The sequence below is a fragment of the Seriola lalandi genome, unplaced genomic scaffold (genome assembly GCF_002814215.2).
Source record: "Seriola lalandi dorsalis isolate HSWRI2012SDOR001 ecotype SW California unplaced genomic scaffold, Sedor1 jcf7180002054630, whole genome shotgun sequence".
Lineage (NCBI taxonomy): Eukaryota > Metazoa > Chordata > Actinopteri > Carangiformes > Carangidae > Seriola > Seriola lalandi.
Genome location: NW_019525183.1, coordinates 252,829 through 274,815, shown reverse-complemented (window position 1 = coordinate 274,815; position 21,987 = coordinate 252,829). Strand labels below are relative to the sequence as shown.

At 41.4% G+C, this 21,987-nt stretch overlaps 3 protein-coding genes across 5 annotated transcripts in view; 2 read left to right on the top strand and 1 right to left on the bottom strand.

Moving 5' to 3' along the window:
• Positions 1–3,060: 3,060 nt before the first annotated feature.
• On the top strand, positions 3,061–11,160 carry rcbtb1 (regulator of chromosome condensation (RCC1) and BTB (POZ) domain containing protein 1). Of its 2 annotated transcripts, none has more exons than XM_023420273.2 (13): positions 3,061–3,137; positions 4,164–4,461; positions 4,726–4,876; positions 5,151–5,317; positions 6,395–6,553; positions 6,642–6,749; positions 6,964–7,106; positions 7,342–7,405; positions 7,686–7,812; positions 7,916–8,042; positions 8,297–8,448; positions 8,541–8,671; positions 9,215–11,160. In XM_023420273.2, exons 2-13 carry the CDS (start codon positions 4,336–4,338, stop codon positions 9,353–9,355), a joined length of 1,596 nt encoding a protein of 531 aa, XP_023276041.1. In that variant the 5' UTR covers positions 3,061–3,137; positions 4,164–4,335; the 3' UTR covers positions 9,356–11,160. The 2 variants fall into 2 exon arrangements, with proteins under 2 accessions (XP_023276041.1, XP_087033842.1); XM_087177716.1 differs by lacking the exon at positions 3,061–3,137 and adding an exon at positions 3,235–3,266.
• A 681-nt stretch (positions 11,161–11,841) lies between these two features.
• Positions 11,842–17,805, top strand: cdadc1 (cytidine and dCMP deaminase domain containing 1). Of its 2 annotated transcripts, none has more exons than XM_023420272.2 (11): positions 11,842–12,000; positions 12,628–12,728; positions 12,852–13,029; positions 13,397–13,703; positions 14,241–14,447; positions 14,546–14,676; positions 15,199–15,248; positions 15,504–15,673; positions 15,827–16,016; positions 16,310–16,358; positions 16,491–17,805. In XM_023420272.2, the coding sequence occupies exons 1-11, from the start codon at positions 11,901–11,903 to the stop codon at positions 16,589–16,591; spliced, it is 1,584 nt and encodes a 527-aa protein (XP_023276040.1). In that variant the 5' UTR covers positions 11,842–11,900; the 3' UTR covers positions 16,592–17,805. The 2 variants fall into 2 exon arrangements, with proteins under 2 accessions (XP_023276040.1, XP_023276039.1); XM_023420271.2 differs by having other exon boundaries at positions 15,806–16,016.
• A 71-nt stretch (positions 17,806–17,876) lies between these two features.
• Positions 17,877–21,987, bottom strand: part of cab39l (calcium binding protein 39-like) — a 13,599-nt gene continuing 9,488 nt past the window's right edge. Inside the window, exons 7-9 of the mRNA XM_023420275.2 lie at positions 21,327–21,392; positions 20,806–20,949; positions 17,877–20,611 (exon numbers count right to left, since the gene is read on the bottom strand). Of these exons, the coding sequence (XP_023276043.1) occupies positions 20,432–20,611; positions 20,806–20,949; positions 21,327–21,392 (390 nt within the window). The 3' untranslated portion in view covers positions 17,877–20,431. The remainder of the gene's footprint in view (positions 20,612–20,805; positions 20,950–21,326; positions 21,393–21,987) is intronic.

Genomic DNA, 21,987 nt, shown 5'->3' with positions numbered 1-21,987 from the left:
ACCTTTGTAACTGCTGTCTCATAACAGCGCATCCTTCTTTATGTCAGAGAGGCGTCACTCCAAACTCCGTTTAAAGACCTTGCAGTTTAATGCCGTCTGTCCTATCAGCCAATGTACACACCTGTTGCACGACTCTCTTGTAACACTGGGCTCTTGCAGTCACGTGCATGTATGGTCAATGGGAAACGGCTTCATCTGAATGAAGTCTTATCTTTGAGAACTGCTAGTCTCCTATTTATTTTTTGCTGTGGTGTGAAGAACCTTCAGCATTTTAGAATATAATGTTGTGGAATTGAAGTGCAGCTTGGTGAATTTGATTCGCACTGAAGAGACCACAGAAATGCTGCAGTGGTTTCAGAGGCGCAAGCTGGCGCTGTCCACGGTGCTGGATCCACATCAGCTGCTCAAACTCACTAACACAAACTACCAGTTACAGACAAACAACGATTTCCAGCAACAAACCTCACTCTCAGCTGCATTGCAGTATTTGGCAAATGAGTCCAGGATAATGACCCTCGCAAACAGCCACGTCTCCTGCTCAACTTGACTTGTGTATTGTGACATTTGGATCACAACAAAGACCACACACACATAAGAGATACACCCACACACAGTCATTACTGCAGGATGACTGACAGCTGGCAGATTTTTTTTTTTTTCACACTCTGTTCACAACTTGTATTATACAGCTCAAGGCTGCAGAATGGGATTGCTGTCATCAAGGGGCAAAACATCATCTGTGTGCACAGAGAGCTGCTGCAGCTCAGTGAGCAAACAGCCGCAGCTGCATGTACTGTATGTGTACAGTGGATGCGTTTATTCTACACAGCATATAGTGTGGCTGGGAAAAGGAAGAAGTAGAGCGATAGAAAAGGCAAGGGTTGTAGGAACAAGGAGGGAGAAGGTGTGGGATGACAAAGGTGCAAGAGAAAAAACAAGGAAAGGTGAAGAAAGTGAAAGGTGAGAGGGAGAGAGAGAAGGAAACAGGCTGAAATCTGAGAGCAGGAATTCAGAAAATGAAGCAAATGAAACACAAAAGAGGCAACTTTTGATTTCAGTACTCACAGGAAAGAGCCCAAAGCTTCTCTACTTGATATAAATCTCTACTTATTTTCATCTGGTTGCAGTGGCTCCCTTTTCCTTTTTCTTTTGTTTTCTTTTCTTCTTAAATAAAACTTGAGATCAGGTTTTTCATGGGTCCTGTCCTGCAGCTGGACCCTTAAATGTCATCATTCCATACTGGCACCATTTGAAGGATAACATAATTGTAAAATTAATATAACCTGTAGCTTCCCTTCCTCCATGGAAAATGCAATAGAAAACATTTTTACAGGATGCACACCTGGTCGTATTTGAGGTGTGATTTATTTAGTTATTTTAGTATTATAATTAGTTTTTTATTCACAACTTACATAACATTAACATAAGATATAATTGAACAACTGACTGTGTGCCTGTGAGCCTGAATTCAGGGCAAAACGTCTCTCAATATAATTATAGGACCTTTTTCCGAGCTGCCTTTGGGTTAAAATCACTGCTGCGTTAAAGCCTTGCAATTTATGTGAAAAGCATTTCACAGTAAGCAAAGGAGATTTATTGCTCCTTCCAGCAACTGTCCAGCAAAGGACCAACAGCACTTGCTCATGAGTGGCAGATTTGTAGACTGAGTGCCTGTAGCAGCACGTAGTGGTACACCAGGCTATTGAGAAGTGGGTTAGCACTAAGCCTGCTGATGTATTGATTTGTTGGCTGCAGCGCCGGGAGAAAAGCACAACATGGCCTGCGACCAGGGAATATCATACAACCTCCCTGTAAGCCACAGAATAGACGGCAAGACAAGTGCTGCTGTGGAACCCCAAGTGGAAATGATTGTCCTGATTTGCAAGGATTCATATTTAATGAGATCCACTTTAATATAAAACTTTTCTCTTTTTTTTTTCTTTTTTTTCTTTTTTTACAAATGCTAGAAAAAAAATACACATTTCTTTGGGACACATCAACCCAAGACAACCTCTCGTAAACACATTTGGTCTTGGTTGTGATTGGCTCCTTTTCCATCAGTGGAATCCTTCCACTCAGGCTGCTGCAGGGTCTGAAGCTTTGACTCAGCATGTTTACCTCATTTGAACTAGAAAAGCTGCTGCTGATGGTCAACCAAAGTCCAGTGTTATTAGACTGAGCAGTTAATCTTTAAAATCATTGAAGGAAGTAAGGTCCAGTAAGGTCCCCTCTTTGCAAACCATAATAATCAGTCTGATGCTTGGCCTGAAAAAACTGAGCTGACCCATTATTCAAACCCTGAAGCCAAAAAAACAAACAAAAAAAAATCAAAAAACAAATTTACTGTGTCATATAAAGAGAGCATCCCAAATGATGCAGCACATCCAAGCTGCTGAGCCTTGAGCTATGTGGTAGTACTCCACCTGCAGGTCATCAAGGAAAACTACAACTGAGTATTCTGTACATAATCAACAAGTCCAGTTACTTATTTATTTATTGGGGGTAGAATGAATTAAAGATATGAAATCTATTGGAAATTAATTGTGTGTATTTTTGGCCCTTAACTCATCATTTATAAGGTAAATGAACATAATAAATGCAAAAAAATCAGATGAAAACTCAAATTATCAGTGTCAGAAAATAAATTAGATGCTTCTTATTTTAAATATGACACTATATTTTAACAATTACATTCGATTTAGATGAAAATAAGTGCAGTGAACTATCTGTTACATTAATTTAAAGGGTTTTAGGGAAACAGGGCAAGGATACAGACAGTGAATATCAACAAGTGAAACTTGTGGTTTCTCAGTCTTTCCTGATATAAGCCACTCTGGTTTTATTTTCAGTCATGTTTGAATAATTATAAAGTATAAATTCTGACTGGAAAAATATGCTGGCCACGATCGATTAAAAAAAGAAATAAAGGGAACATTTTAAAACTTTTTCCAAAAATTCAGAACTTCTTCAATCCCACATTTAAACTGCTGTTTAACTAATGACCGGAAGGGGGCAGCAATGCGCCTGTGCAGCGTCCAGTCTGCCACAAATACAGGAGACGAAGTATTGGCCACACTCGACGCAGTTTGATCAGGCAGCGCTTCTATTGACAACACCGGGCAAACAATTTCAGTCGGGTAATTTCATATAGCTAGTTTACGTGTCGTATTTGTGGATGTTTTACTGATAGAGGTATTGTAATTACATGTTGTCGCTGTCTGTCTGTCTTTTCCCAGTCGTCTCGTTGTCATGGAGCGATGCTTTAGGTATGAAGAGCACAGGAAAGCGCTTAACTAAGGCTACTAGCTTCTCCCCTTTACCATATGCTTCAGTGCCATTTAGGTTTGTGTGGTGCATCACTAAATGGCTACATATTTTTTGACACTTGGCTGAAAGGGGAGTCTTGAGTTAGATAACGCAGTTATGGCTCGCTGACAATGCTATAGGATGTCTTTTGGCTAGCCCCGATGGAGAGGACTCGTCGCCGAACTCCACTCAAAAATCAAGCAATTTAAAAGTTCAGCTGCAGGATATATCCAGCTAATGACACCTAAGACTCAGTGTATCAGTACGTTATTGATGTGTTTAGTAAAGTTGGTACATATGCCGAATTGAAGGGCGAATTTGGCTTAGCAAAGTCTTGAGTCATAGCTGCTTAACGAGACATTTAACATTCTCAAATAGGCAAAAATACAATTAATAGCCAAGATTTGTGTAGAATTTGGCTCATTTCAGTGGCAGCAAAATATGAGGCACAAAGCCTTGCTATAATAGATCAGTTGTGCTGCTTTGCTTGCATGCTATGCCTTATTGCCATGAGCTAGTCATGACTTAGACCAGGAATTCACCTGTTCACTTGAAGCTGAAGAATTTTAGTTTCTGCAAGACACATTTCTGGTTCTTATGAACAGGTTAAGAACCATAAGATTTTGTTTGCATGTAGTTCAGAGTGTATCTGTCTGTGTATGTTTTTATCTGTTCACCTGTCTACTACAGGGTTTTTTTTTTAAGTCCAATCTGCTTTTTAAATGTGTTGTTTTCACTCGTTTTTTAAAGAAGGGGAGCACATTTTCATTTTAAGACATATGTTACTAGAAAAAGAGCCTTCGTCTCTGCCTTGTTCTATTTATTCACATCTAACTCTTGTGTTGTCCTATTTGAAGTGTCAGCAGGGATGATTCTGCTCCTTGCACGCCACCTCCGCCTCCACCAACATCAAATCCTCCTCCTCAAGTTCCCCCTTCTCCTCGTCATCCCCCTCCTATTCCTCCCTCCTCTCCTGTGTCACCCCTGACTCCTCCTCCCCGAAAAGGAAGGCTGAGTTTTGCCGGAGCCATGGTGGACGTCAGTAAGTGGCCCCTGTTCTCTCTGCTGAGCGCTGAGGAGCTAGCCACGGTCCGACAGGCTTGTGTCTTTGGAACCTCTGCTAATGAAGCCATCTACATCACCCATGGAAATGAGGTGAGGAGTGTGTCCTCAGCATACCCTGTCTCTTTCACTTGTCCTTGTTTATCTATACTTAAAGGTTTTAAGGCATTATTATCTATTTAAAAGCTGTTAAACTCCGTAATGTGTTTGTGTGGCATGCTTTCTGCCTATGTGCTCAAGTTTGACATTATATTTCAAGCTATATTCAAATAGCATCTACATCCTAACACGTGTTTCAGCTTGTGTACGCTCCCTTCACGTGAAGTATATGTTGATCTGTTGTTCATTATTTCCCAGGTATTTGTGTTTGGCGTGAACTGCAGTAGCTGCCTTGGTACAGGAGACAGCCTGAGCACCATTGTGCCAAAGAAACTAGACTTCCTGCGAGGGAAGAAGGTCATCAGCCTGAGCTATGGCAGCGGACCTCACGTCCTGTTGGCTACTGAGGGTAGGTTATTACTCATGCAATGCTAGCTGTGTGCATCATTGAGATAGTAAATCTTAAACTTGCACTCACAGGTGTCTGTCTCTGCTCCCCTCATCATAAACCCTGACAAGTATAAGTGCTCCTGTCTCTTAAAGAAGTATTTAGATACTTCTTCTCTTGTATTGGATTTTATTTTTGTAGGATTTTTAGCAGAAGATTGAATGGTGAAACTCATGATTCACAAGCCTCCGCCTCCTCCGATCCGCTGAATAATCCTTGTGTTGATTCATTACAGATGGACAGCTGTTTGCTTGGGGGCACAATGGCTACAGTCAGTTGGGGAATGGGGCGACCAACCAGGGCCTGTCCCCGGTGCTGGTCACTGCTAACCTGCAGAACAAGAAGGTGAAAGAGGTGGCGTGCGGCTCGCATCACTCCATGGCTCTGACTCAGGATGGAGAGGTGACTGTTGTTTTCATAACTCTCCACTTTCATTGTTGTTACTGATTATTCTAGCCTACATTGATTTTTTTTTTTTAGATGTAATTCTTGGAAGATAAAAAAATCATCATTTAGAAAATCAAATCAAGGTTGATCCCTTATGTAATGACTGTGTGAGCTCTGAGCTGTCAGTTTAATATTAAACATTAAAGACCAGTGCAGACTGTCTGTTACTACAGACAACAAATGGGAATTTGTAGTTTTCCATTTGTGTTATTCTTAATGTTTCCACCTGCTGCTTGTGGCAGTGATGGAGGGAGATAACCATAGCTAAAATATATTATAGTATATAATAATTCATTTCATTCATGTAAATTTTCATCTTTCCTGACACGTTAGCACCTCAAGATAAATGTTGTCATTCCCATTTGGATCAAGTATCATATTTCAGCTATGACTGTATCGGAGCATCCCCATACTAATCCTCTATAGCTCTGTAGCTGACGTTCGGAGAGGCACACAGTAGATGATGAGTCATAGAAGGGAAAAGCTGGTGCACAGAAAAATGATTTCTTCTTAAGGCTTCAACGAGTTGTCATTCAACACATAAATGACTGTAATTTATTTGAAAGCACTACATTTTGATGTTAGCATATTTACATATACCAGTATGTTTGTGTTTTATGTTTAGTTTTAGAAGGGTCACTTCAAGCCTTAACGTAGCCACCTTCTGTCCAGCTCGTGTCAGACTAAGCAGCTTATTTCTAACCCGAAGGCATTAAAGCTAATTAGGCTGTGTGTGTGTGTGTGTGTGTGTGTGTGTGTGTGTGTGTGTGTGTGTATGTGTGGTAAGCAGGAAAGGCTGTTGCTATGTGAAATGTTACTCCACATTTCACAGTGTTGCGTGAAAATTGCATTCTCTGTCTACATTATGTATTCGTGCGTCGTGCTTCCCTCGGTTTGTAGAACAGCATGTGGACGGGGTAGGTTTTCTTTTTGGGGGGTTTTCAGATGTTTTTAAAACTTTAATGTGGTAAATTTGATTCAGCCGTTAACGTTATTTCTCATGGTGGCACTACAACCTCCCTGCTCCTCCAGGTCTTCGCATGGGGTTACAACAACTGTGGCCAGATTGGTTCCGGCTCCACAGCCAACCAGCCCTACCCCAGGAAAGTCACGGGCTGCCTGCAGGGCAAGAACGCGGTGGGCGTCGCATGTGGTCAGACCTCCTCCATGGCTCTGGTCGACAACGGAGAGGTGAAGATGGCGTTACATGAACCCTTAGAGTTCCATGTGAGAAATCTGAGCGTCGTATAGTAAAGAGGCTTGTTTAATGTTTGTCCAGGTGTATGGCTGGGGCTACAATGGCAATGGACAGCTGGGTGTTGGTAACAATGGAAACCAGCTGACGCCTTGCCGCCTCACTGGACTCCAGGGGCTGTGTATTCAACAGGTAGGACAGCAGCCTAATGTAATGCTGACTGGTGGTGGTGTGTATGCTGTGGAAAATGAAAATGACTCCAAACATGACCCACCTGTTAGTCGGTCTTTGTGACTATCTAACAAACCACAGAGAACCGCAGTTCTCCTGTCTGATGGTGTAGTTGACGAGGTAATTGGTAGCTGCTGCAGCACCAGTCGAGCTTAAAGCGTTCCCTGCTTTCCAGATTGTATCGGGCTACGGCCACTGCCTGGCACTAACAGATGAAGGGCTGCTGTATGCCTGGGGAGCAAACACCTACGGTCAGTTGGGAACCGGCAACAAGACCAACCACCTCAGCCCAGTACAAATCATGGCTGACAAAGAGAGGTACGGGAGAAGTTTCTCCCATCCTGTTAAGACGCCACTTTCCTGTTTCCTGTCCTCATTTCCTCCCTCTGCTCCTGGTCTTAAGTAGTTGCCAGTGATCAAAAGGAAGTCGTCTTTCCCTTCATAAACAAAGACTATAGACCAAATCCCGCCACAGTAAAAACACAGTTTTATACTTAAAAGCATGGTGTTTGTCAGGCTGTGTGTTAACGTATAGCCATCTCTCATTTAATAGGATTGTGGAGGTCGCTGCCTGCCATTCAACACATACCTCAGCAGCTAAGACGCAAAGTGGGCAGGTATACATGCAATTAATCTTGTGTACAATTGTTGAATGTAGGCACCTCTAGTGTGTTTATATGTGTTTGGCTCATATGTGAGTATGTTTTGTGTGATTGTGTATTTGCTGTTTTATAGTTTTCACATTGATTTGATTGATAAATGAGTTAACGGAATAGTTGGATATTTTGGGAAATATCTGGGTCAGAGTTTTCTTCAGTTCATGTCTTGCATTGAGATTGTTTTTATATGATGGAGATGTTGGTAGATGTGACGTTAATAACAGTGTTCATCCTCCAGGTGTACATGTGGGGTCAGTGTCGGGGTCAGTCCATCGTCTTGCCTCACATCACTCACTTCGCCAGCACTGACGACGTCTTCGCCTGCTTCGCCACGCCCTCTGTCATGTGGAGGCTCATGTCAATGGGTGAGGGAGAGGTTGTTGATCCTGTGTGGAAGAATTTATTTTGCCAACACTGTGAAAAGAAATTCAGTTTTTTACATGCACATCGTGTTCGGCTTTATTCCAGAGCACGATGACTTCCTGACTGTTGCCGAGGCTCTGAGGAAAGAGTTTGACAGTCCAGAAACGGCTGACCTGAAATTCAGTGTTGACGGCAAATGCATTCATGTTCACAAAGCTGTCCTGAAGATCAGGTGGGCGTGTGTTCGTGTGTGCATATAAAACATAGATGTCACCACAAAGTAATCATGCTAAATCAGTGATAGCATTGCTTTTGAATAGCTTCTTCCCTGGCCCATGACCCATCCCTCCACAAAGTTGGGTGCAAATCGGTTCAGTACTTTTTGCGTAATCCTGCTGACACACAGACAGACAGGGGCAGGCAGAGGGAGTATATCAATACACAGCCCTGTATTGAGTACAAATAGAGGTCTTTTGTTTCAAATAGGTGTGAGCATTTCCGATCGATGTTCCGCTCCCAGTGGACGGAGGATCAGCAGGAGGTGATAGAGATCGGCCAGTTCTCTTACCCCGTCTACAGATCCTTCCTGCAGTTTCTCTACACAGACACCGTCGACCTTCCTCCTGAGGACGCCATCGGTTAGCAATTCAAATACTGTGTTCTTTCATTTGCATCGAATCAACTTAACAATGTATTTACACTGTTATCTCCGTGTGTGTGTCGTCCGCAGGCCTGCTGGACCTGGCCACCTCTTACTGCGAAAACCGTCTGAAACGCCTGTGTCAGCAGATCATCAAGAGCGGTATCACTGTGGAAAATGCCTTCACCCTGCTGTCCGCCGCCATACGATACGACGCAGAGGTACAATGTACACAGACAGACTGTGCACAGCAATACCGAGATGTTAACGTGTAGCGGCTGATAGTGGTGGTTCATCTTACCCCGACACATTTATCCTATTGTCTTACTCTTTACAACAACAGCTGAGTCTGAGTTTCAGGCAACTGCATGAATGGGACAGTGATTGACATGTTGATTGAAACACAGTGCTGCATGTGTCTAACTGTCCTTTCAATAGTATTGTTTTGAGAATCCATTACTGCAGTCAACAACTTCTCTATAAAACCAACACTTTTTCTTGCAGCACGTGATTTAAAGTTCCTATATCGACCAAAGAATAAGGGGACACCCGGTGTACACCCAGTGAACTGCATGAACAACATTACATTCACCCCTATTCTAGAAATGACTCCTACACTGTGCTGTTGTGTGGATGGTGCTGCTGTGGCATTGTATTCTCCAGAGGGATCGTGTCAGTTTGGTCGTTTCTATTCTGTTCTCTGCATTACATTATATTAGATTTTAGTATATTCTAATCCGGTCTCATTATGTGTCTCTTTCCAGGACCTGGAAGAGTTTTGTTTCAGGTTCTGTGTCAACCATCTGACTCAGGTGACTCAGACCGGAGCCTTCTGGCAGGTGGACGGGGCAATGCTCAAGGAGTTCATTAGCAGAGCTAGCCGCTGCGGAGCCTTCAAGAACTGAGTGGTACTCTTTTCATTTTTACAAAGTATAAACTATGATCTGACCGAGTGGATGTTGTAGCAGCAGCGTGTCACCGCGCTGGAAATATCCATTCTGATCACATTCCTAAAAGAAAGCAACGGTCCAGTTGATTTTCATATTTGCTGAGGCACATGTTGGCACATAAGCAGCATCATTGAAGGGATTCTGGACTGGAGTTTGAGCTGCGTTATCCACTGATCTGAAATCAGCACTTTGGCCAATTCCTGTGGAGTCACTCGACATACTCATGGCGCCTTTCTGTCAAACCGAACTGTATTCTCTACAGGCTGTATGTATACTTGAATTTTTGCTTCTCTTCTCGGCCAGTGCTTGCATGTACTGAACAGTCTTCCTTTATTTTCTGGAAAAGTTACTGTGGGAGACCAAAGACCTAGAAGGAATAGTAAAACCAGTTCAAAGAACAGTGCGTCTTTGTTTGCTAACTGAAAAAGATGGTTTTGTTATAAGAGCTTAGATAACTGATTTACACTGGCCAGGACACTAGTACCACTGTATTGAAACACATCTTTGAGTTACCTCTACTTTCCATTTCTATCATTTTCAGATTGCAGTCTTTGTGTTCAGGCAAAACTACATATTTGATATGTCAAATCTATAAATTTAACTTAATTTAAAAAGCAGAGTCCCATTTAGAGGCATCAACATATACAGCTGCTCCAGATCCCACTGTGGGTTGTTATAGGACACTTGGTTTGTTATGTTAATTGTTCTCTAGCTGGGATTCTGTATATTTTAGAAGTTCAATACCATTGTGGGGTGTATGATATTTTCCTTTTTTATATTCAAGTCTGTTTTCTGTCCATTATGCCTGACTCAAGTTTTTGTTCTGTGGCACTTTAGGAAACTACAGTTGCTTTTTTCTTCATATTCAGCAAAACACTAACAGTTTAAATAGTTTAAAACCCTGTGGAAGGAAAGACTAGATAACTGAGTTAAAGAATTCTGTACTAGAGCTTTTTAAAAGCATCATTAAATATTTGGGACACAGTACATTACTAGATTCCTTAATAATTCCTTGGTAATTTATTGCGTTCTTTTGTAGATACAGGGAGAATGCCCTGGACTAACCCTGCACAAGACACTGCAAGCTAAAGCAATATTAACTCTATAATGCTCTGTAGAAATAAGTGGGATTTTTTTTTTGTTCATGTTTGCGTATTTGCTTCGGGTTAAGATTACCAAAAAAAAATAAATAAAAATGCTTGCAGGTCCTAGTTTTTCCTTTCTGCTGTATCACTGGGTGTTGTGACTATCTATGTATGCTGCTGCAGGAAATTGTTTTAGAGTAGTTGAAGAGATAACACCAGGTCAGCTGGCAGCGAGGCTGGTGAGATCAGTTTCAGTTTCCTCTGTTAGGTTTCTATTCCATGATGCCATGAGTAGAGCCTCTGTTTATTATTAAAGCACAGGAAACAATTATAGATGAATTGAGGTTAGATTTTGACTTAAATGGTATGAGGAGCAGGTTTACACTTTTCTTTTTTTATATGAAAAAGGACAAGCAAACTGGAAAAAATAAAGATGTTTTTGCTTATTGTATTAAGATAAAAATATATTTTTGTTATGCTTTCTTAAGCTTTTATTTACTTAGGACCAGTTTATAAGTCATGCAACATGCTTAAATTCAACTTACAACATTATGATGTTGGGATTTATATTACTATTCTTTTGCTGTTACATATCTGGGACATGTTACTTCACTTTGTTTTCTATTCAGTTTTGGGGCTGATATGTTTCTGTGAATAAATAAGTAACTCATCAGATTTGTTCCCATTTTACTGCATATTTTGTATTAACTAGTCCTTTACAAGTTTATTCTTATTGTGTACATTTTCCTCAGCGTAAGATGAGATTTCAGACATTGTTGCCAGTGGATTCAAGATTGAATAGTTAAAATACCTACCTGTATTTCTTCTCATTTCAGTTGTTTTCTTAATGCATTTAATTTTGTTTTATGTTAAAGTAGCTCATTCTTTTTACAGGGTGATACAAATAGCAGCTACATGATGATAATATGATGCAATCTAGTGCTGTATATGATATTTATTGTCATTACAATTTCATATGAGTACTCAGTACTCATGGGTCAAGGCTGCGTGGGGAAATTACTTGGAAAAGGTCTGACATCACTGTCATACCTTAAATATAGCGTCATCAATTGTATCATATGGACACTCCACATATATCGCGAGAGTATAGCACTGAGAAAGGGGGAGGTCTCTAATAAAGTTAATTTTCTCCTGATCTGTTGATCTGAAAAATGTCATTTTGATGTCAGAATGTACGCGTGGCTTGTGAAAACTGGATCCAATATTTATTTCGGTGACTATGGAGCGAGAGAATCTGTGATAATCTCGTTCACTTCGCCCGTTGGAATGAATACACTCAGACCTGCTTCCGGTCTCCTAAAGGGGCTGGAGAAACACACGTCACACAGACACAGGAAATAAACGATGTATGTGTCTTCCGGATCCGTTAATATAGCTAGACATTGGCAGGTTGAATGGAAGGAAGCAAGACAAGGAACCGTGCCGATACGGGCCAGTCCAGCCCGGGTGGAGATACGAAAGACGATAGCACCCAGACTGACAGCAGAGCACAAGGTGAACTAGACGGAAAAGGAGTTAATATTCTAATGCTAATGGTTTAGCTAGCTTTCTTTTGCTCTAGCTTTCAGCTCATTAATAAGAAAGGAGTGTAAAAATAGTTTATACAGCAGATACGTTTGACATTGTTTATTTGCACATTGTAATTCACAGATAATCCTTCCTGCCTATATTGGTTAGCGTTTTTCATTATGAATGTTTACCACTGCAGATAGTATTCAACCTTGTGACAAAGGTGTTCATGAATTGAAGGTATTATGTATCCTAATGTATCATAAATGACTAGTATACTGTGCTTCTGTTTGCTCTAACTGTCTCAGCTGAGCAGGTCCAAAGTTCTGACATTGTGGACATACATTATAGTTTTTATTATTATTACACTAGAAGTAAACAAGACCAGATCCCTCCATGTCTATTTAAAAGATATGCTGACACAGAATCATTTGAGATGGTCATGACCTCAAGTCGTGGTTTAGGTTTATTTAGAATAATGATATAAATGGGAACCTGCTACTCTCACACCAGCGAGTAATTACAGCTTTGCATGAAGGTTCTTCAGTGGCAAAGCGTGGACAAGATGACTCTCCATCATGGATTTTATTTTTTATTTTGTCTCTCCTCCAGGTTATGGCCCCAGGTTATCAAAGGTCAATCTGTTTACCTTATTGAGTTTGTGGATGGAGCTGTTCCCTCGGGAACAGCATGAAGAGGATGACAACAGTCAGGTTGGTATACAAACTGAAACACAGCACGTCATGAGTAAAATTTCTTCTTCATCTACTACATGTAGTGTACAGTGCATGAGACTGTTAAATATTGATAATAATTTTGAATCTGCTGTGTTCCAGATCCGTGGCATGGGTCTGGTGGTGGTGCGGGACAGTAAGGTGATGGGACTCCACTGTTCAGGAGCTGAGCTTCACGCAGGACAGGCAGCCATTATCCAACATGGCCCCCGCTTGGCTGACTGTCAGCTGTACTTCTCTAGGAGACCCTGTGCTACCTGCCTCAAGATGATCATCAACGGTGAGGGGAGGAGGACTGACAGAGAGTGCTTTATGACACTGTCGTTATCACAGTGTACAGGTTTTTTTTTAATCTCCACCTCCAGAACAAGTCGATGTGGTGCAAGCCATTTTAATGCAGTGATGCAAAATCACAAAATCACTTTCCTAAATGCTCTTTTGACTTTGTTAGACTTTGTCACCAAATATCATCATGTATAGGAATTTGACAGGCATTTACTTTTACTTTCCCCTATTTAAATCAATGATGTTGTTACAATCATCCTGACTTTCATTACACTTTAAAACACATCATTTCTGACTTCACTCCACTGATTAAGGTTAATTAGAAAATGATGCTGATGATGATGCTGTTGGCTCTTCTCCAGCTGGAGTCAGTCAGATCTGTTTCTGGCCCGGAGACCCTGAGGTCAGCATGCTGAGGTCCGCCTCTACAAACCCTTCGGACTCCTCCCACTCCAACAGTCCACCTGGCCGCATCACGGAGGAGGCGGCGCTAGACGCTGTGGCGACAGAGAAGCTGAAGTCCAACAGCCGCCCTCACATCTGTGTACTGCTGCAGCCGCTGATGCCCGGCCTGGCACAGTTTGTTAGCGAGACGTCCAGAGAGTGTGATTTCATGGAGAGAGTGACTGATGACGAACCAGGGCTGAACGCAGAGGAACTCTTCAACGGGTACCCTACATACATACCAGCACTAATTAGAAGAAAATACCAAGTGATGCTTTTCCTTTTTAAGTCATTGTTGTCTTGACACCTACATCCAAGGGCGTAGCTTTGGTTTCATGGCTTCTTTCATCCGTATTTTGGCAGTTAGACAGAACAGAGACTCTGTTAGTGAGTAAATCAAACTAAAACCGTAAAACTGCTGCAGGGCAAAAATAGGATTTTGAAAAGTGAAGAGTACATGTCCTGCTCTCAGTGGAAATTACATATTTCCTTTAATCAGTGAAGCAAACGTTAAATATGCCAAAAAAAAAATTAATCTGCAACTCATGAATCTTTTTTTCCCCCAACAAGCCAAATTAATTTCAAATAATCAAGAACTCATGAAATATGCTCATTGACTAATATATGTATCAAGTGAGACTGGAGTCCTTTGAAGTTCTTTGAAACCAACTGCATGACTAAATCATACAATCTGCATATCAGCTCATAAAAAAAAAGTATCTGTGTTGCATATAAATTGGAGAAATTCTTCGCGCTCTCCAGAGATCGAACGAAGCACCTGAAGGATTTCTCCCGACAGTTTCTGGTCGGGACGTCGCAGCAGCACCGGGAGATCTTGACACAAATGGGTCTGGAGAACTTCTGCGTGGAGCCCTACTTCTCAAACCTGAGGAGCAACATGAGGCAGCTGGTGGAGGTTCTGGCCACGGTGGCCGCCGGGGTGCCGCTTCGACACTACAGTTTCTACAGGTTGGAAACACTCTTTAAATCACAGCTCTTACTTTTGCAGACGTTTTAGCCATCCGCTGTTGTTATTTGTTGCTGATTGTGTTGTTTCTGTGACTCAGGGAACAGTGTTCAGCCACTGAGCCATCACCGGCCAAGTCCTCACCGCCCCCTTCTCCTCCTCATGAAGTAGTATCCCAAGAAGTGGCTCGCCATTGCATTATCCAAGCCAGACTGCTGGCCTACAGAACAGGTCTGCTTGCTTTTTGTGTTTGTCACAGAAGTCAAGGTGGATGCAGGATACGAGACTTGCTTCCTGTTTCAGGTCAGACTGAACAAGAAGAAGTAAAAACAGACCGGAAACCATTTATCTTCAAATCTGTCAGCAAGAATAATAAACAAATCAAACGATCTGGTTTCAGATAGATGAAGTGATGAGTAATAATGTGTTCGTCAAAGCTGCCGGAACATTCAAGTTTGGCTGGATGACAGTTTAAGTGCTCGATCGACATTCTAGCTTCAGCATTTCAGCCTGAGGAAGCCTGACAGATATTCCTAGATAAACCAAAGATAAACCAGCAACAGATTTGTGTGTGTCAGGAGTAAAGAAGCCACGAGTCTCGAGTCCTCTTGAAACTAAGGGCTGAGGCAACAGATGCATGCCTGTAGGACATTTTCCTGAATGACAGGCTTAAAGGTCATAATCATTTTAAATATTGTTCTTGTCAGAGTTGACATTTGTCGGCAGATTCTGACACTGTCATTTTCATTCCAGAGGACCCCAAAGTGGGTGTGGGTGCTGTTATCTGGGCCAGAGCACACACGGTGAGCTCACCTTTCTCACCTCTGCTTTGATTTGACTATTTTATATCCACTGCAGAATTATATTACATCTGTTCTCGTCATTTAAAGCGTTAGATGACAATATTAGTAGCTCTTAGCTTAGTTTAGCGTGAAGACTGAAAGCAGAGGGAAACAGCTAGCCTGGCTTAAAAATAAAAAAAAATCAACCTTGAAAGAAATAGTTCCAGCACATATCTCCTGGCAAAACATTGACTGTTTTGAACTGTCTTGTCCAAGGCTGGCTGCGACGGAACGGGGCGCCTGTACCTGGTGGGTTGCGGGTACAACGCTTACCCAGCAGGCTCCAAGTACGCCGAGTACCCACAGATGGACAACAAGCAGGAGGACCGGCAGAGACGCAAATACAGATTCATCGTCCACGCAGAGCAGAACGCCCTCACCTTCAGGTCAGAGTCTGTCCCTTTACACCGTGGAGGAGGATGATAATGTGAAAAGTGTCTTTATCTGCGCTGCTCTTATTATTTTAAACATTTATTATTTTTTTAAAAACTGATGGTGAGAAGTGTTTTGACGGACAGCGTTCTCCCTGACGCCTTCAGGACTCGAGAATTCAAAGCGGGGGAGCCCACCATCCTGTTCGTAACCAAGTGTCCGTGTGACGAGTGCGTCCCTCTGATCAGAGGAGCCGGCATCACACACGTCTACACCACCGACCAGGACAGGGACAAAGACAAGGGAGACATTTCCTACATGAGGTTCAGCAGCATGAAGGACGTCAACAAGTTCATAGTGAGCACACGGAGGGAGGGATGAAAAAATTTAATGAAGGCTATTTTTTCTTTTTTTTCCTTTTCCTATTTTATGTTGTTACATGCTGATTTACAGATATGTATATATTTGTATATACTAAAGCAAAAATTAGCCACCATCCATCGAGACAGATTCTATGAGGTAATTTATTCTGTTGTTCATACGTTGACTCAGCAGCTTGCAGGGTGTGTTGCTGCTGGTGCCTTTGAAGAGAGTAGATAAGACTCCTTAGATTTCACCACCTTGAAGAATCTGACATTCTCTCTTCACAGTGGCAGAAGAACCCTTCAGATTGCTCGGCGTCCTTTCCTCAAGTTGCCAGTAAGTTCCAACTTATTATCTTTAAATGTGGCTTTTTTTGTCCCTGCACAGATAAACTGTGAAGTGGGGTTACACATGAGAGAAATGACGTTGCAGTTTAACAGTAGTATTTTCTTCTTCTTCTTCTTCCAGACGGTTGTGTCGGGAAGCACAGCAGACAGACCGAGCGGGAGAGCCACAGCAGCAAGAAGCTGCGCATCAACAGATCCCATGACTTACCTTCTGTCAGCTGAGCATTGCACCTGCGCAGACGGACAGTTGGATAAATGGAGAAACCAAAAAAAAAACTACAGAATCGTGTTTTTAGATTAGATATTTTACGGTTACTGCGCAAATTCATTTGAGATCAAATCTGTGCCTGCACAGAATCTTCCGTTACTTTATTTGCCCTTAAATGCAGCTGCTGCATGTTTATGTTTCATACAACACTGACTGAGTGGTACGACCTAAATCTAAAATGTGATAGTTTAACTGCCATAGGCTGCTCTATGGAGGAATTGTTAGTCCAATCCAAGTCATTAAGAAGTGATTGGCAGTGAGTAAAAGAGGTACAAAATGGAAGGAAGGGACGGATGGACGGATCAGTGATGGACAAGGTAAAGAATGTGCGGACACTATTTTTGAATGAAGGAAAACGGTACAAACTATGGAACTTTATTTTCTTATGTTACATTACATTCAGGAAGTGTTCAGACCCCTTTGGATGACAATGACCAAACTTGTGAATTTTTGACAAAGTGAAGTATTCAGACCGTTTGCTTTGACACTTGACATCTAGCTCCAGGCTAGCTCCAGTTTCTGTCCCGAGCTCTGCAGGCAGCTCCCTCCTCCTCATGACTCGGTTTTTGCTGAGAGACTTTATTTTATTTGACTTTATTTCCCTAATCATGTCCAATCAGCTGAATGAAAGAATCAAGGTGTAGAAACATCTCAAGACATGATCAAGAGAAAATAGACATAGCCAAGTGTCTGAATACTTTTGTCAATGCGATATTTCAGTTTTTCCTTTTTAATAAATTGTTTTTAAATTTTTAGCATCAGGCTGCAACATAAAACCTGAAAGTGGTCTGAACACTTTGTGAATGCTCTGTAAATGGTTTATGAGGTATTGGGATATAAAGACAGCCATACTGTGTGTGTGTGTGTGTGTGTGTGTGTGTGTGTGTGTGTGTGTGCGTGTGTGTGCGTGCGCGTGTGTGTGCGTGCGTGCGTGTGTGTGTGCGTGCTAACACTGCACCATCTCTCCATGCACGTGTACACCTGGTGGGTGGTTGCTTGGTTAAACGTTCTAAAGCTGCACGGCTTTTGATTTAGGTTTTTATGATGAAACTGTTCTATATAGGATTTTGCACTAGGTTTGGATTTCAAGCTTTAAAGAAAGGTACACATCTTAACTACTGGCATTTAAGGAAAAAATGAAAATAAAATTCTTATAATAGAAAATATACGAAGTTTGTTTGGAAGAGTGAAATTATTGACATCAGTAAAAATGACAAACGAGCACTCACACAGAACATCTGCATTCCCATCCTTTTATTTTGCTGCGAATGTGGTACAGTAGCATCCATGTGGAAAATAAGGTGGCTGCTCTTCGTGAGCGCATTGGGAAGAAAAATGTGGAACCGTAGTTGTAAAACAGGCCAAGAAAAAAAAAAATTAAATAAAAAAAAAATCAACAAAGAATTCATTGAGTTTGGCTCAAGTGACACGTGTGATGTAAAACTGGTCAGTCTACATTTGCATCTCATGTTTTATTCTGATATAGTATAAATACTGTCACAGCTTTTAACATCCAAAGTAGCTGGTCTTTTTTATTTTTCAACCAAAAAGAAAAAACAAAGACAACTTTTATTTTTTTCTCCCATTTTTTTTTTTAAGCAAAATTGCACTTTACATGTTTGCGATTGTTAGTCACCCTACTGTACTGTACTACTTCTTTTATTTCTGTTTGATTCACTTTATTTAACACGAGACAGCTATGAGTTTGAAATTTACTGCTGCTTATTTCAAAACTTCAATAGAAGCGCAAAGTAACCTAACAATGCCGATCAAATATTGATTAGGAAATAAATTCTGAATTTTACTGACTTAGAAAATGGAAAAATGGTCATTTTTCATTTCCAGCTCAAATATAAAACCAACAGTGTTTTTAAAAGTTGTGTTAATCCTCGCTGAATTTGCACATTTCAACTACATGTGCATTTTTCACAGTTACATTTCACCATTGAATCCTGTTACAGATCAACTTTGGCCTCACACGTTTTCAACACGTTTCCCAAATGACTTTTTACAGCTTGTAATCCACATATTGAATTAGTGCTACTATGGCGACAAACTGGTTGTGACTCCGTACACAATGGCAACCGATCAGCTGCAAAAAGTTTCAAATGTGTATTTGACAGTGTAACTCAAATATAGTGAGTTAAGAGGTTCACTGCTTAATCGCAACAAATATGTTCCATCCAGAGCATATTTTCATCATCATAATTAAGCTCCCCCTAGAAAGATAATGAAAGTACAAAAAAAAGAGAAGAGAAGAAGAAGGGAAAACACACCAAACCAAAAAGGCACCTCTGAATCTTCTCTCCTGTTTCTTTTCTAACGCCGACATCAGATCCAAATCAGAGCGACACAGAACAAAAAAGAAAAAGAAAAACCCAAAGCGCCGTCTTCACAGCTGCTCTCCTCTGTCGACGAGGAGCTCCCGCCTCCTTGTTCATGATCACACTCACAATGGCAGGCACTCACCTCAGGTGTCCAAACCATAAACTGTACATGACAAGAAATGAAACTATATGTAAAAAAAGAAAAATACCATCAAGCAGTGTGAAAACGGTGATCAACAAAAGAAAAAAAAACATTTGAATCATCATATTATTTTTTTATCATACAGAAAGTGCTATCAGCTACCAGCAAAGAGAACCAGTGATCAAAATGATTGAAGCTTACTGTACCGATAGCAGCCCATTCAGTTACAAAGGCTCTTCATTTCAACGACTTAAAATATGCTCACAACTACTATTTCTCGTTGGCAAGCTGTGGTCAACAGTGACTGAAACCAACCGTCTCAAAAACACTTCTATTCTCAGTCTTACTGGAGCTAACTGAGTTCATTAGATTGGCACGGGCGGATGCTCCTGAAGCTTATAAAATTATATTTAACTGGAAAGAGTTGGCGTCACACATTTAACAACAAACTGCTGCATGTTAAACTAGTTCAGATTAAGCCTCTCAAACTGCAGGATCACACTGAGAAAATCTAATTATGTCCAGCCAGAGCCGGTTTAACCTCCTAAAAATCTTTGTGATCTTGTAAAGCAGTTTTCATAGTTAAATCAGACTTTTATATAATGTGCAGCGCGTCCCCAGCTTCAGAGAAATGCTTCATCACTAATTAGCTACAACGTTAACTTTTTTGGAAGACGAGACTTGTTCTGTTTCAGTGTGAAGTTCAAGTCTGATGATGCTTTTTAGCTGTAGATCGAGAAAACTTCAGCAATCATTAGATTTCGCAGCACAAAAACAAACAGACTGAGAATGTGTTTCACACTTAAGATGCTCTCACCCCAACCAGACATGTTGACCCAGCTAATAGGAAAAAAAAAAAAAGCAGAAATTCTTCATTATTTTTCTGATTTGCAGCTACTTCATTTAAACAGAGATTAACTCGTGCGCAGCGACTTGGTGATTAAAAATACAAAAATGGTCACGTCTGTTTGTTCGACAGCCACTCGACCATTCTGGCCAAAGCTTTTGAACCGCTGGTTCTCCTGACAACAAAAAAAAGAAAAGCAAATCAGCTGCCTCCAACACCATGAGTTGTGGCACTACATGCTACAGATGAAAAAAAACAGAGATTTCATGAAAAAAATTTACAAAAGATCAGTGATTGAGAACTACTCTTGCACAAGTTTTTAATGACCCAACAAAGAGAAAAAAAAAAAAAAAGAAAAATAACGTCTTGAAGATTTTTTTTTTTTTTAAATAGAATAACCATTATTGTTAATGTGTTTTTTTTCTATGTGTTCTTATTGATAAAAAGTTGGGGTAGAGGGAAGGGGAGGGGAGCTTCTCTAGGAGGCCGGTTTCTTCAGATCCCTGATCTGTTTGATTAGGTACGTCTTCTCGTCGTTGAACTGCTCGTCGTCCGCGCGGTCCTTCTGGAAGTTGCTCAGGAAGTCGATGAGCTTGGTCTGGTTCTTGAGCAGGATGTCGATGATGGGCTGCGTCTTGTTGGGGTTCGCTACAAACACCTGAAAACAGACGCGTTCGCTTGCATCAGATCCTCACCTACATTTATAATACACCTCTGCTGTTTTGTAGATGGGAAAGACTTTGTAATAAGCCCGTATGACAGTTCATCTATAGATTTAGATTTAGAGTTATACAGAGAAATACATTATTTGTATTCTGCTGTGCGGCGTGCATGAGCGAGGCGTTTATTTACCTTAAACACATGGAAGGCCTCAAACTGGATGTTGGGACTCTTGTCTCTGAGCAGATTCATCATCAGCTTGAGATTCTCAGGCTTGCTGATGTAGCGCGTCATCACCGTGAAGTTATGTCTGTCCAGTAACAGCTCGCCCAGAAGCTGCAGGAGAGATTGTTTAGAACAATATGACAAGTAAGGATATATTAGAGAAGTGATTGTCTCTTGGCTGGAAGTGTAAGTTGATGTTGAAGGTATCTGTTTACAGCAATGGTGGCTAAGACTTAAGGTGTTGGAGGTTTGTTCAAGCTTTGGAAATAAGACGGTGGAGAGAGGAGTGAGTGGACAGCTCCCTCTGTTGGCCCGGGGAGGGTGTAAACTGGGAACCTGACTAAACAGAAGGAGCTGGCGCCATGGCAACAAACAAACAATCCCTCACTGGCTTCCCACACACAAACACAGCTGTCCAAAAAAACACAGCCAAAGCTCCGGTGAACCAAGGTCACAAAGACAAATCAATACGTGAGTCAGGGCCAAACCTTTAGGGACTGCCTCTTGGTGACGTAGTTCTCGGAGTGCAGCAGCTTCTCATAGTCTGCAAACACCTGCAACGACATAACAAACACACCTTATTCAACATTATTAACTGTTTGAATTAGAATTGGACACTTTTGACGTGTGTGTAGTTCAACATGTCAAGTCCGCCTGCGTTTTTGGATACATCTCCCTTTGCCTCTAAGGAAAACTAGCCTTTTTTAAAAACACCTGCAGTTTTACATGAGGAATGGAGGAGTGGGAGAAGTCAACCCTTTCTTCCATGTCCTTTTAAAACTTTTAAAATAAACCCAAAGTACCTTTATCTCAGGGCAGAACTTGAGCCATGATCCTGTACAAGAGGTGTTCATCATCCTTAAGTACCATAACCACAATTATTAGTTTGTTTGTGTGTGTCACGGAGCCTGAAACTAACTTGTGCGGCTCTACATTTACATGGGCAGGTCACCAAAGTCTAATCAATGTGCTGTGTTTCGGTTCAGCCTTGTCACAGGCTCCTGGATCACATCGGCTCTACCAGGCCAACGTGCCTCCGTCGTCTCCCGACAGGCGCCACGGTGACGCACAGACATCTGTCAACATACAACATGCATGTGAAAAAGGTACTTTTGTGTTCAGTTTCTTCAGGCTGGTCCAACCCCCCCC

Bases quoted from the DNA above. Each gene is read 5' to 3' on its own strand.
- cdadc1 (XM_023420271.2), top strand. From the start codon at position 11,901: ATGGAAGGAAGCAAGACAAGGAACCGTGCCGATACGGGCCAGTCCAGC. The intron at 12,001-12,627 runs GTGAACTAGACG...TCTCTCCTCCAG, and splicing joins GACTGACAGCAGAGCACAAG to GTTATGGCCCCAGGTTATCA. The intron at 14,448-14,545 runs GTTGGAAACACT...TCTGTGACTCAG, and splicing joins CGACACTACAGTTTCTACAG to GGAACAGTGTTCAGCCACTG.
- rcbtb1 (XM_087177716.1), top strand. The intron at 4,877-5,150 runs GTAGGTTATTAC...GATTCATTACAG, and splicing joins CGTCCTGTTGGCTACTGAGG to ATGGACAGCTGTTTGCTTGG. The intron at 6,750-6,963 runs GTAGGACAGCAG...CCTGCTTTCCAG, and splicing joins AGGGGCTGTGTATTCAACAG to ATTGTATCGGGCTACGGCCA.